General features: G+C 38.7%; 1 protein-coding gene across 11 annotated transcripts in view; it reads left to right on the top strand.

The window, feature by feature from the left end:
- The window catches only part of PLEKHA5 (pleckstrin homology domain containing A5), a 244,116-nt gene that overhangs the window by 57,054 nt on the left and 171,855 nt on the right, over positions 1 to 15,207 (top strand). Inside the window, exon 4 of one of the 11 annotated variants that reach the window (XM_064591523.1) lies at positions 7,561 to 7,615. The exons of 9 other annotated variants lie outside the window; for them this stretch is intronic. In XM_064591523.1, the coding sequence (XP_064447593.1) occupies positions 7,561 to 7,570 (10 nt within the window). In that variant the 3' untranslated portion in view covers positions 7,571 to 7,615. Of the gene's footprint in view, positions 1 to 7,560; positions 12,838 to 15,207 lie in introns of those variants that run through there. One more of the 11 variants, XM_064591524.1, reaches the window with a different exon arrangement.

Here is a 15,207-nt window from a genome sequence, read left to right as displayed (position 1 = left end):
GATTACATTACATTTTTAAGGAGACATTTAATTCGTTGGCACGAAATCAGTTTTTTGGGTAATTTTTTTTTTTAATGTGAAATTGACTGTTCTGCATAACTTCTTGAATGCTTTTCCTTTCCTTTTTTGTCCTAATATCTCATGCATTATTGTTAAAGGTGCTTAACTATATTTATATTGAAACAGAAGAAACAATTATGATACACAACTATGATCACAGTTTTGTAAATTTATGCATATTGCTAAAGACTGGAGGGGAACCTGAAAAACAATTGGAACTGCAAACAAATGAAGTGGTAGTTAATTGTAGATTTTTAGGATATAGGTTTTTCCCTGGTGTATGGGAGAGGGATGGGCTTGTTGAAGTAGTAACAGGCAAGTTAATTTCAAGGGAGCGGAAATTCAGCCTCTTATTTGTAACAGAATAGTATTTTTTCTTTTTTTGTGTGAAAGAGATAAAAAATAATTCAAATGAGGTAGAATAGAACTTGATAAATATATATGAAACTATGGCATTTATTTAAGCAAAAGTCTTTCAGAGCCTCCCTACTCCGCCCTATAGTTAATGTTATACTTGGTTTTATGCTTTGTATCAGATTGCAGTTATGCCAATGATTTTTTTTAGAGCTTAGAAATACCAGAGGCAGTAAGCAAATCTCAAACTGTCAGCTTTGAGATTTATTATGTGTGTCTGCTATTTGAGTCCAAAAGGGCTTAACAGCTGAATATAGACTTTAAATAACCATTGGGATTTAAATTTTACTCTGAAAGACTAGGTCATTTGACAGTCATCAAGGGCATTTTCATTCTCAAGACTGTTTCGCAGGCCCAGCAGAAAACTCCTCTATCAGCCCAAGGTGGGGGAGTCATTCTCAGGCTAAGGCATACTAAATCTGGGGTGCTCCACATGCAAAAAAATAATAAAACACAGAGGGATTTGTTTCGTAGACTAATCCAGAAAGTGAATTTTAAATTGGCAGCAAGCGGATAGGGAACGATTTGGCCAAATACTGAGGATTAAAGGTATTTAGAATATGTGTTGTGTTATTACTTTTGATGTGCAAAAATTTATACCTGGAAGTTTATTTTAGAAAGTCACCAATGTGAGGACTGATCATTTGGGGGAAAAATTTGCCATTGATTACTACAGTTATATTTTCAAAGACATATGCATAGAATGATGATTTCAAGTATGTTTGTTACATAAGTTATTTCAATTAGATGACTGATTATAGATGACACATACGTATTTTAAATCTGTATCTACATATGTCTTATATAGATCTTTGACATACAGTGTTTTCTTTTAAAGAAAGGAAAGATGCCTCAGACTCTGCCTCTTATTCACTGGCTCTTCTAAAGTCATCAGCAGCAACATTTAAACTTGGGCTGACCAGACCCCAGCCAAATCAGACCCCTCTAGCGTGGGGTCTGGGGATCTATTTTAAAGACCTCTACAGATGATTATAATATGTATAGTCAGGGTTCTGAGCCAATGTTCTAAAGTTCTGTATGTTTCACATGGAAAGGCAGTTGAAAGAAATCTTGTAGTTATCGTGTAGTAACTGTAAAAAAAAAATCAGTTTTCTTTTTATTTTTAAAGATTTATTTGAGAGCGAGAGAGAGTGCACAAGAGCAGGAGGGGCAGAAGGAGAGGGAGAGGGAAGCTGAAGCAGACTCTGCACTGAGCCGGAGGTGGGGCTCCATCTCACACCCCTGAGATCAGGACCTGAGCTGAAACCAAGAGTCGGAGGCTCAACTGACTGGGCCACCCAGGCGCCCCTAGTTTTACTTCTTTAATCTTGTGGAAAATGTCAGATTAAAATGAACACCTCCCTCTCTAAGAAAATTTTGTTATTTACTTGAGGTGGCCTGAACTAAACATAATAAAATAGAAGATGGTAGTAGAATATTTGATAGCTACAGACCAATATTAGCATGGGTTAGACTTGAATTTGACTTAGAGTATCAAGCAAGTTAAATTTAGTACTAAGCTGAGGTTAAAGGAGAAGCATGTGAGTAAATGAAGCAGAACGATAGTACTCTCATTTTTTTTTTTTAAAGATCTGTCCATTTATTTTAGTGAGAGAGAGTGCACATGAGAGAGCATGGGAAGGGGAGAGGCAAGACAGAGGGCAAGAGAAAATCCCAAGCAGACTCCCTACTGAGGACGGAGCCCAGCGTTGGGCTCGATCCCATGACCCTGATTTCACAATCCCCGAGATCACAACCCGAGCTGAAATCAAGAGTTTCTCACTCAACTGACTGAGCCACCCAGCCGCCTCCAGTACTCCGTTATTTTTTGAAGATATTTGAAGTCTCTTGTTGAATGCAGCACAGTAATTTCACAGTATTGAAGTATTGACTGAAAGCTTAAGATACCACTAACTTGACATAATAAAAGGTGATACTGAAAACATTAATGTGGCTCTATTAATTATTATTATGATATTTCAAAATGAATTCTAAAAGCTTTGTATGGAACAGATTTCAGTACATTAATCTAAAATAATTAAGGTAAGATAATGTAAAGATATGTCACTGAAAACCTGAGAAAACTATAGTGGTATCATTCATTTTAAAACTTACTATAATTACAAGGATAAATTTGTGTGTTTGTATTTTAGTACCAGTGGTTGGGGAAGGGGTGCTAAACAAAAAGCTATTTTTGCTGATTGGTACTCAGCTGTGACTCACATGTGACTCATTTCATCTGTCAGCTTAATCAAAAATAAAAATGTGTTTAGGTCTGGGAAATTCAAAGATGATTATTCCATAGTCCTTGCTCGTAAGAAACCTATAACTGTGTAGCTGAATAAGACAAATACCAATAACAACAATAACAGCATGTTGACATTTTTCATTGATGCAATAATAAGAAAAGGGGTTTGCTGGGGAAGCTCATCTGTAGAGCTAATCTTGATAGTGGGCAGTTATTAAAGTCACGGTATCTAAGTTGATTAGTATATCTTTGCTTGAGAAAATGTATTAAGTGATCTGGGAGTAAGGGGATCGGTCAGGAGGGAAAAGGGGAAAGATCGTGAAGGGAAGTACTAATTCGTGGTGATTTCCATATTGTAGTACCAAGGATTGGGAATTGGGATCCATCTGGTGGAAGTAGAGGCATAGCTTGACACTGTGTTGGATCACAAGATCCAACTCTCTGGGAGAAGGAAAGGTAATGATTAGATACACCCTTTGTGGGACACCTGGCTGGCCCATTTGAGAGGGCATGTGACTCTTGATCTTGGGGTCATGAGTTACATACATCATTTCTTTAGGGGAATTATAGTAAAAATCAAGAATCTATATGTCAGCTACATGTAGTAATCCATTTAAGTCTTGAAACAACTGTATGAGGAGGGTACTATTATTTTTCCCATTTTTCAGGGAAGGAAACCTAGACCAGTGAAGTGAAATAATTACCCTAGATCACAAAGTTAGAAAGTGGTAGAGCTTGGATTTGGACCCAGGATGTCTAACCTAAAAGATGACAATGGTATACCACCTCCTTTAGCCTAACTGGGTCCTTAGTGTCTGAAGCCAAATGGAGCTGAATGGTGTAAGCAAAATTCTATAGGGTTTTGTGGTTAGTGTGCTGTTTTTAAGGGGTGGGTATGGTTTTTGATAGACACACATTCTAGATAAATATCATAACACAACAAAGGATGTAGAAGTGAGACATTGCCAAAATACGGGCCTGAGGACTGCATTTGGATGTATCTTATAATATGTGCGAAGCAGTAGTGTGAAGATGGAAAGATAAGATGAGATCTTTTTGAGATCCCTAAAGGATTCCTGAAGTCAGACTCCTAAAAGAAATGAGGTTTTACTTGGTTATATACTGGAGAGCTATTGAAAGCTTTAGAATGGGACATTACGTGACTGGAACTAGTAATAGGGAGGGAGTTAGAATAATATTTTTACCCAAGTGATTTGTTCTACTTTAGCATGGCCCAGTGGATGTGGAAAATAGAAAATACATAGAAGATAATAATGATCCAAAGATTGGTCGAACAAGGAGACAGATGAGGTGTAAATAGTTTCAAATAGCAGTAACTGGAAGATCTCGTTGGGTGTGAGGGTAGGAGAAATTAGTGGAGCACTTCAACTCCTCCAAAGCTCAATGCTCATGTTCACAGCTTGAAGGCAGTGATGTAGGAGGTGGGCTCATCCTTGCATGACACTGACAGGAGATGGACATGTCCAAGTCCGAAGTTTATTTAGCTGTATGACCTCAGACAAGTCAACCTAATCTCTCTCTCTCTCTCTCTCTCTTTTCTTTAAGTAGACTTCACACCCAACGCAGGGCCTGAACTCACAACCCTGAGATCAAAACTTGAGCTGAGACCAAGAGTCGGACACTTAACTGACTGAGCCACCCAGGCACCCCTCTCTTTTTAAGTATGAGCTTCCTTTTTCTAAAGTAGGATTAATGGGGTGCCTGGTGGTGTAGTCTGTTGGCTGTCTTGACTCTTGGTTTCAGCTCAGGTCATGATCTCAGGGTCGTGGGATCCTAGGATCCATCGAGCTCCATGCCGGCCTCCACACTCAGCACAGTCTGCTTGAGATGCTCTCTCCCTCCTTCCCCTCCCCCCCCATATAAATAAATAAATCTAAAAAAATAAAGTAGGATTAATAATAGTATCTACCTCACTAGTATGGGGAGTAACTGAGTTTGGCACAGTGTATTAGCTTTCTGTTGCTGCTGTCAAACTACCACAAACTTTGTGGCTTAAAACAGTACAAACACGGTTTCATTACCTTGCAGTTCTGTAGGTCAGGTATCTGACCAAGGACTCACTGGGCTAAAGACAAGGTGTTGCAGGGCTGTGTCCCTTTCTGGAGACTGTTAGGGTGGAATCCATTTGCTTGCTTTTGCAGCTTCTAGAGCTTCTGCTCATATCTTGGTTCATGATCTCCTTTCTCCATCTTCAAAGCAAGAGCAGTGTTGAATCTCCAACCCTTCTTCCGTAGTCACACCTCCCTCTGACTCTCCTGCCTCCCCTGTCTTCCACTTTTTAGGGCCCTTGTGATTGCATTGGGCCACCCAAATAATTCAGACAAGGCTCTTCGTCTTCTCTCCCTCATTTTAACCACATTTGCAGAGCTCTTTTTGCCATGTGAGGTAGTCAGGTAACCTAATCACAGGTTCTGGGGATTAGGCCATGGACTTCGGCGGGCGGGTGTCGGGGCAGTGTTCTGCCTGCCTCCTGCAGGGCCCGGCAAATAGCTAACATTTGAGTGATTTCTAATACTAGTATTGCCGCATCATCATTACTGTTAATGGTAGGGTTACTCATCTGTAGAGCTTTGGTTGTAACAATGTCAGCGCTGCTGAAATCGGTATTTCTGTTCAGGGCTCTGCTGGGTCTGTTTGGCAGAGATGCCAGCTGAGAATACAAGTAGTTACCAACGTTTAACTTTAAATGGCATTTTAGTTTTAAAAAGTACTCAGGAAAAAGATTATGAGCTCTAAAGTTTTGCAAAGATATTTTTTTCCAGATAATAGCATGTGAAAGTCATAAATCAGCTTTGTCATTAGGATATAAAGTTATTTATGCCGTTTTATAATTAATGATTTGCAAATAAGAGGACTGGTAACTAAATTCTTCCTATGATATTTCTGATATATCCAGTTGGGGAGAGACTGTGTATTGTATAATTTGCTTTATATTTTATGGTTAAGTAGTTGTTTTTTAACAGCCAAAAAAACCCAAAAAACAAAAAAACCTAGCAAAAAAGTTTATACTGTTGGATTTGCTACTTATTTTTTTTAAACCTTCAGATTTATTTCTATACCAATTAAAGCCCGAAAATTATGCTTTAGCAAGTTAGTATGTGAGTTTAGATGTTAAGTTTTTTGTCTGGCCAGATGAGGGCACTTTTTCTTTACATTTCTGGAGTTTGAGCTGTGAAGCAGATTTGTTTTTTTCCCATCCAAGCTGTTACTTACTTTCTGTTGTTATTGCCAGTGAGAGAAATAGTTTTGACATTTTTAATGTTTTGATTGTGTTTATTCTTATAGGTTGATCTTTCCCCAAAAGGAAAAGCTTCAGTTTCTTGCAAAGTTTTTATATATGGAAACTTAAATGACAAAATTTCTGTGGAAAGAGGTAGTTTTAAGAAAACAAATCTACATGTTTTGTGGTTTTGCTCATGATTAATAATAGAAGCTGAAGCTTCCTTTTTTTAATTTTTTAATCTAATTTTAGTACTCTATTTGTTCATAGCAAGATGAAGTGACATTGACTAGATTCCTCTCCTCATCAAATTTCTAATGCCTACTTGATATCAAATCAGTGTTACTTTGCATCCCCACGGAAATCATTCAGAAGTATGGAAAGGAAATAAAATACCAGAAATATTTTGTCTTCAAACAGACGCCCCCCTCAAATAAATAAATGGACTACAGTCCCACACTTACAAATAAAATATCAGAAATATGGCCTGTTTACTTTTTTATTTGCAATGGTTGCTGCCAAGGATTAGGCTGAGTAGGACAGAGTTGCCAAGGTTACGTGTGAGGCTGCTAAAAACAGTACAGACTGCAGCCACTTGGCGTTGATGTGAATAATCTAAGGAGAAAACCAAAGACAGTAATTACATTGAGGTTTGTAAGTTGACCTTGTGCAAAGCAGTGAAACAGAGAACTAGTCGTTGCTCATTAAAGTCTACAAAAACACTAATGAAAATAATGCCTTCTCAACTTGATTGACTTGAAGGAAATTCAAGGGGGGAAACCAGCAAGGGTGAGTTCAGAGCATGTGTACAATTTTACACAATTTTAGGAGTCGTGAGAAGGAATGAATTATTTTTAAAATTATGTGTACAACAAGATGAGTAGGAATGATGCCTCCCTGGAGTAGGTCAGAGAAGGCTGCTACCGAGCGACTCTGGAAGACGTGCTGTGTTAGTGAAGCCCACAGACCTTCATGTCCTTTATGAATGCCGGGGAGTGGCTGGAACCCTGTCATCAGTACCTCTCTTACGAACACCACCGGTGCTTCGAGTGTTTTTCCTGCTCCCTCACTTACCTTCGTCAACAGCCCTGTGGGTGGCTAGTGTTACTCCCATTTTAGAGATGTGGAAATTTAGACTTTCCAGATTAAGTAGATCCCTAATCTCTTAATTGAGACATTAAGTAATGTGGTCAGTGTCAGCGAAACTAGTGAATAATGAAGTCTCAGACTTCAGGTCATAAGGATTGAAGGCGCTTTAAAGTTAGAAGGAATATCACCAAGGAGCAAAGGCTTTTGGTTAAAAGGACTGAGTCATTCCCAGTCAGCTCTGTCTCAGAAAGCCATCTCTTGGTGTGTCAAGGGATAGCTGGGGTGCTTGATACCCGTAAGGAAAGATTTAAGGCCTCGACAGCAAGTACATCTGGTGCCTGGTGATGAAGTGTTGTTATTAGTCCCTTGGAGAGAAAGAAGAGTTCCCTAGTGTTCCATGTCTACCATCATTTTTTTTTTTTTTTTAACCTTGGGGCTTAAACTAAGAAGGAAAAAAGAAAGTGGTGATTTTTCACTTTAATTCTGGTCCCTGACTTTTATTTTACAGATTTTGGTAGCAGTCTCGTTGCCTACACCTTACCAAGACACAGTCTGTTCCAATGGTAAATCAAACAAATCTTTTTTTTTTTTTCCCTGCCAGTCCTTTTTAGCAAGTAGTAAATAGTTTAAACTTCTAGATCTTGAAAAAGAATTAAGTTTGTTCAAAAAAGAAAAAAAAGAATTAAGTTTTCCCCCTTTTCCGTGAAGCATTCATTGGCAGCCTCCCATGTGCCAGCCCCTCTGCTTGGCACATTGGATACAGATGGAAGACTCGGCTGTGTCCCTGCTAGCGAGAGCGTGTGGTCTAGGGTAAGAACTCAGGAAGTGGACCAGTCATTACACTGAAATGGCATAAGTACGGTGACAGTGGGCATGGGGCCTCCAAGGCCCTGTGAGAGCACATAACCCCACCTGGAGGGGAGAGGAGAGGGAAGGCCTCATGGAAGATGTCATGTCTGAGCTGAATCCTGAAGTGGTCAGATCATTTCTCAGATAACTGAGAGGGAGGAACAAAGGAAATAAACTTGTTAAAGAGAAGATGTTTGTTTTCAGTTTTTGGGGTATGGCACCTAGACTTTGAGGTTAGTATATTTGGTTTTTAGAAATGTGGGAATAGGGCGCCTGGGTGGTGGCTCAGTTGGTTAAGCGACTGCCTTCGGCTCAGGTCATGATCCTGGAGTCCCGGGATCGAGTCCCACATCGGGCTCCCTGCTCGGCAGGGAGTCTGCTTCTCCCTCTGACCCTCCCCCCTCTCATGCCCTCTCTCTCTCATTCTCTCTCTCAAATAAATAAATAAAATCTTTAAAAAAAAAAAAAAGAAATGTGGGAATAGAGGGGTTTTTTTTTAAAGGATTTTTTGGTCTGGAGATGCATCCTTGAGCGTCATTTGAAGTTAAAATGAAAGATAAGATAGAATAGTGATAGAATGAGATAGAAAAAGAAGGAGGGAAAGTGGGGAATGAATGCCTGAAAAAGAGAGTCCGTAGAACCTGACTCACGTATAGCCTGGAAGCCAGAGTCAGAAGACAGAACTTAAAGAAGAGGTAATTATGGAGTCAGTGAAGGGAAATGCTGTGCTTCTAAATTAAGGAAGCCAAGTAAGGCACTGGATTTGATTAGGATATTAGTTATTTAACTATGAGCAGTGTGATGCAGTGTTAGGTTTAAGGTAACATGTTAGAAATGTACCTATTCGGTGCACCTGGGTGGCTCAGTTGTTAAGTGTCTGCCTTCAGCTCAGGTCATGGCCCAGGGTCCTGGGATCGAGCCCTGCATCGGGCTCCCTGCTTGGTGGGGAGCCTGCTTCTCCCTCTCCTACTCCCCCTGCTTGTGTTCCCTTTCTCACTGTGTCTCTCTCTGTCAAATAAATAAATAAATAAAATTTAAAAAAAAAAAAAGAAAAGAAATGTACCTATTCTTCTTTAAACCTTTTTTATACTGGTTTTTAACTTTGGAGAAGGGCATTCAGGGATCTCTCTGAAACTGGATATACATAGATGACTTACATTTATTTTGTTTCCTGCCCATCATTCTTTCTTTCTTCTGAGAATCTAATCCATATATTCCTTGTATAGTAACTCCTTCCTCACTGTCAGGCCTGGTCTTAGGGGTGAGTATTTGTTGCAGACCTGACCTCAGGGGTGTGTACATGATGTAACTGGGCCACTGAGACTTGATCCTGGGACTTTCCTTAAGAGAATCTCTTCTGTTGGATTGAAGCTGTAAAGGTGTAAGCCTAGAGCTGCCCTCCTGGGATGAGCATCTCTGAGACTGAGATGGGACTGAGAGGGAACAAGGGAGGGAGGGAGCTGAGACAGATACACACCAGGAGTTGAGTCGCTGGATCTACCTCTGGATTTTTCAATTATTTGAGCCAGTGAATTCCCTTCTTTTGCTTAAGCTATTTTGAATTTGATTCTCTGTCATTTGAGGGTGAAAGAGTCTCATTCCCCTAGAGAATGCCTTATGTGCTTATGTATTTTAAAGTATGCAAAGGATCAGGGGTTTACAGATCTGTAGAGGCCCCCTGAACCAAATTAAATGCCTCTGCTTTATTCTGTTCAACATTACTGCCAACAAGATTTCCCCATAAATCCAGATTCAGTATTGTTATCATTAACTAATTAATGGTTATCCTTGGGACAATTTGATCTTCATTACAAACATACAGATAACATCTTGTTATGTATTGTAGTTGAGGGGATGGGATATTTTTATGAATGCCTTTTAGATTAATCAAGAGTTAACCCATTTATCTCCTTCAGCTTCTTTCAGCAAGGATATCCTTTGAAATGTTGGGATTCCATTTTATTCATTATCTGTCTCTATCTGCTTATAAATATTCTTGCCAACCATAATTCTTAGATCTAGGAATCAGACCATAAACCATAAAAGCAACATAATTCGCCAAAGGCCTCATAAAACACAATACGAAGTCATCCCTGACTCTCGCTAACTTAAATAACTTGAAGAAAAGGGAAAGTGATTTTGTTAATTTTGTTATTAGGAGTAAGCTTCCGATTCAGTAGAAAATGATGGATAGTTAAAAATATATTCAATAAAAACTGTTTGCTGCAAGGCAACATTAAAAATAATAGGACAGTTGGAAAGTACTTGCTATGATAATAAGATTTCAGAGAGCTTAATAACTTAATAGGTAGGAGTTAATGAGTCTGGCCACAGAGAGGGTGATTCTTTCTTTCTGGACACTCTACCTGCATTGGATGTAGCTCCTACTAGGTACATAATGATGCCTATTTTGGTTCTAAGGAACAAGAAAGTTGAGTTATAATCACTTGTGGATAGTGTGAGAATGTGCCTGAATTTAATATACTAAATTTACTGTTTCCTATAGAAACAGACATTTCAGAAAAGAAAAATGCCAACAGTTTCTAATTGGGTAGAATTAGTATTGAATTAAGAAGTACATGAATTAGTACTAATTGATAGTGGTATATACGAAGTCCTATATTCTACCTCAGTTTATACTCCAGGGTGCTTTTTTGGGCATCGTAGTAAGACTTTATCTCTTCCCATTTATTAACAAACATCATCCCTTTCTCTCTTTCTCCATTTGTGCAGAATTTTTATTTTATTCCTACTAAATGCTTTATGCTTTAGGCATTATGTTAAGGGCTCTCAGGCCAAAGAAGAACAGTGTGCCATTCCTGCCCTCTGGTGGTTGAAAGAAACATTGCAAACAGTAAAGATGTGTGTTATGAGTCTTACCAGCCTTGGTATCATTTGTTTCTTTTATTCCCGCATCATTTATTGGTTCACGGATTTATGAAGCATGTAATGGGCATCTTCTTTATGACAGTCTTCCTCACTACCTGTCTGGTGTGGTGGCATCCTGGCCTTTGGTAGCAATAGTTAACATAGTTGAGGTCTTACAAATGGAATTCCAGAAAGCATGCTTGCAATATGGCTAAATCTGACTTTCGGGATTCTGTATTTAGGTTACAAAGTGTTTTCCTATCTACATGTAACATTTCTAGGCCTACTGAGCTTCGAACTGGGTATATATGTGATGGGTGAGAAATGATGAAGTGTGTAGTGTTTTAGTTCTCTCGCTGCCAAACAATTTACCTCAAAACTTAGCAGCTTAAAACAACAAACATTGAATATCATAGTTTCTGTGAGTCCGGAATTATGGAAGTGATTTAGCTGGGTAGTTCTGGCTCAGAGTCTTTTAGGAGATTGCAGTCAAGATATTGGTCAGGGTTGCAGTCACCTGAAGGTTTCACTGGGGCTGGAGGATCTGGAAGATCAGAGTGATTGATTCAAAGAGAGCAAGATGGAGGCCACAGTGTTTTCAGTGACCTGTCCTTGGGGTCAAGCTTTGGTCATTTTTGCAGTACCTGTTGTATAGGACAATCAGGTATATTTCATGTGCAAGGGGTCTGCGTAAGGGCTTGAGTACCAGGACTTGAGAATCACTGGGGGCCACCTTGTACGTTGGCTACCACATTTCGTAGCCCTGTGTGAAGAAGACGCAAGCAAATCTTCAAGTGGAACTATTTTAGAGTGAAATACGGGGTTGAAAAATCAGACCAACTCATCGTCACTTCAGTTTTCATTCTTCATTCTCCTGGGAGAATGTTTATAAGTGCTCTGTGTTTCTAAGCCCTTACTTTTAAATGGAGCACTTAGGGAAATAGGAAAAGCATGGTAACAGAAAGAGTTTTATGAGAACATACTTACAGGAAGGTGAGACTGGAACATTTTAATTATTTTTTAAATGTGATGTATTTCAATTTACGTTTCTTTGCCACTCAGTGGTGAGAAATAATTTCTGCAGAGAATGCTTAGTGATGGCTGACCAGGTTTTATAGAAACTACTGCTTGTTTTTCAAAGATTTCTTTGTCAAATTACTTGCATATTTTAATTTGAGCACTGAGCACCGTTCTGGGTCTACAACCTGTCAGAACTCTGCTAGTCTCATCAATGTCATGATGAAAAATGAAAAGTCGATTGGGTGGTAAGTAGAATGTGGGCACTTCATTGCTGGGTTATTAAGATCAGATATGAACAGAACTGAGAGTAAAGTGTTTAAACCAGAATTTTACTTTAGTATTAAGAACAGCAGGACTTTGAAGTAAAATCAGTAAGGAAAATTGAAGTTGTCACTCTTCTCTGCTACCTTCCCGCCAAGTTATTTTTCTCCTCTGTTTTCTGTTTTAATACATTTTTTTCATAGATAACATGTTTTCAGGCTAATATGTTCATTTTGAAAATATAACGATGATACTTTGAGCATTGTGGATGTTTAAGAAAGAAAAATAGGATATAGACAATTTAAAATATTAAAATTGTATTGATCTGTTCTTCATCTAATCATTTCAGTACCATTTTAGGAACAAATCATATTAGAAATGATGTTCCTGGCGCTGCAGTTTTATTGATGCTTCTGGTAATAGCCAACCTAGAGTAAATGTTTCCACGGAATAACTATATAATAGCCTGTAATGCTTGTTTATCTTTTAAGGTCTTGTTTTGCAAATTTGACTTATGAAATTAATATATTCGTAAGTCTGTAATCCTGAAAGGGAAATGGATAGATTAATAATACATTATATGTTGAGATTATTTTCTTTAGAATGTAATTCATGGACTGTATTCTTTTCTTACGATTTTATTCATTTCTTATCTTGTAGTTATTTACATTTATAATTTCTATATAAAGGCATGATGTAATCTTAGTGGTAAGATAAATTTAAAGGAAAGTCCTTTTGCTGAACAAATATTTACTGGGCTTCTATTATATACCAAAGCCTCTGGTGGCTTCTGGGGTCAGTGTTGAACAAAATAGGCACTGACACTGAATTTTTGCATCTGTCAGCACAGAAGAGAAATGGATGGGCATTAGACTAATAACCACAGTGGTAAATATGTATTTTTAAGTACTTAAGCTGAGACCTGACAGGATAAGTAGGGGGAGTTATTTGGCTGGGGAAGAGCTTTGTAGGCTGTAAGACCCACAGGGTCTGAAAGCAGCTGGGTTCCCTGGAGGAGTGAGTGGGGTGGGAGCCTCCCCATCTGCAGCTGGGGACAGGGCCAGGGGCCACACTGCAAGGACTTACAGCCCAATTAAGGCCTTAGCACTTTATTTCAGATGCTGTAGGAACCTGAAGGTTTTCAATAGGAGATATTTTGTATATTACTCTGGTTGCCGGGTGGAAAATTAAATGATGCAAGACTTAGAATAGAAAAAGGAGAATAGTTAAGAAGCTATTGCATTTGTCCAAATGAGAAAAGGTGGCACATGAATTCAGGGAATGTCAGCAGAGATACAGGAAAGTAGACTAACTGGAGAGAGATTTCGGAGGTCACGCACACAGGATTTGTTGGATTACATGGGAAGAATAATTTCCAGCTTTGTGACTTTGGCAGCTGGGTTGGAAGTTCCATATTTTGAAATGAGAAAAATGGTATATTCTTTTTTTGGGGGGTGAGGCAAGGTGGGGAGTGGGGAAGAGTTGTGGAATGAAGGATGGAGAGGTCTAGAGATTCTCTTCTTGGTAGGTAAGTTTGAAATGGTTGTGGGAAAACCCAAGTAGGGAGATTTCAGGCAGGCAGTTGGATATACTAGTCTGGAACTCAGAGTGGGCTAGAAAAATAAATTTGGCAAATGCCAGCGTATTCTGCAATTTCGGCCAATGAACAGACCGGAGGACAGGTTCTTAAGTTTTGTTTAGACCAACGATAGGATGAGGGTGACATACTGTGCTAAAATTTTATTGACATGAAAAACAACTGCTTTTTGAATAATTAATAAAAATCAGAATGTTGCTTAGAAAAAGAACGTTGGAAAAAGCCAGAACTTTTTTTTTTCATTAGAGCTTTTTGTGATTTAATGCCTGCGCCCCCCCCCCCTTTTCTTGATTTCATTCTAGAGGAATTTGATTACTTGCTTTTCTGTGCTTTTCCAAAGACATCAATCCATTTCCTTATTAAATGTTGAGGTCTGGTTACAGCATGTTGATTCCCCATTTCCTCTTTATAGCTTGTTTTTTTAGGGGTTATTAATCAGCTGAGTCTTAGTATCATTTTCCCCATAGCTTCTCTTAAGCTTCATTGTGCCTTTTTGGTAAAAAGAAAACCGTCAGTGCACAATAAAATCATTACCCTGACCTTTTTTGCTTATCCTGACTCATTTTGGAGTAATCTCAGAATCTTCCTATTAGTTCAAAGAAATGTTTAGCTCTATTTATTAGTATTTTTATTTTCAACGGTTGAGATACTGGTTTAAAGTTAAGAAAACTTCCTTATGGATAACAATGCCTTTCTCTTGAAGCCTCATAAATAGGTAGATGAATTATCACTCGATTGGATAATTTTTTTTTTAATTTCCGAAGATATCTTTTTAAAAATATTTGTTCATGGGGTACATGGGTGGCTCAGTTGGTTCAGCATCTGACTTTAGCTCAGGTCATGATCTTGGGGTCCTGGCATTGAGCCCCACGTCGGCCTCCCTGCTTGGTGGGGAGTTTGCTTGTCCTTCTCCCTTTGCCCCTCCCCCTGCTCATGCGTTCTCTGTGTCTTTCTCTCAAATAAATAAATAACATCTTTAATATATATATGTTAATATATATATATATATATTTGTTCATTTATCAGTTTAATGCAAAGCCTATGCCAGGCACTGCAGAAGAGAGAGCTGGGAGATAATTCTTGGATTCAAGATACTTCCTATGTCTGCAGCCCTTGTCATAAAAGCATAGTACTTTTGTACTGCATATAAGTCACAACAACCTGAAAGTCCACCTAGCGGAAAATATAATTGTTTCTGGAGCATTATAGAGTACCAGCCTTATAAGCCTAGCATATCTAATTATTTTTAACATGTTTGAGAAGTGAATATGATTCATTTAGTTAGAAATTTCAATGATCTCAGAGTCATTTCAAGTTCCCTCTATGATCTTCCTCTTATTACTTACTCTTTTGAGTCAGCCACTAAGTGTGTTTTAAAAGGGGTATCCCCAAGGAGAAGGGACTTCCCTATTTTCAAAATGGGCAGGACTGAGATTAGGAAAAAAGCAACTGGGCCAGACCCAGTTTCCACAGGGATTTTAAAATCTCAACATGAAAATAAAATGAGCAGTGAAGCCCAGGTGTTTAGCAGGCAGGCAGAAGAGTAGTCAGAAAAGAATG

The sequence above is a fragment of the Mirounga angustirostris genome, unplaced genomic scaffold (assembly GCF_029215605.1).
Source record: "Mirounga angustirostris isolate CCGP_5_RB_7025 unplaced genomic scaffold, mMirAng1.0.hap1 SCAF_5, whole genome shotgun sequence".
NCBI classification, from domain to species: Eukaryota; Metazoa; Chordata; class Mammalia; order Carnivora; family Phocidae; genus Mirounga; species Mirounga angustirostris.
The sequence above is the reverse complement of the archived record's forward strand: the minus strand, read 5'-3'. Positions and strand labels throughout refer to the sequence as shown.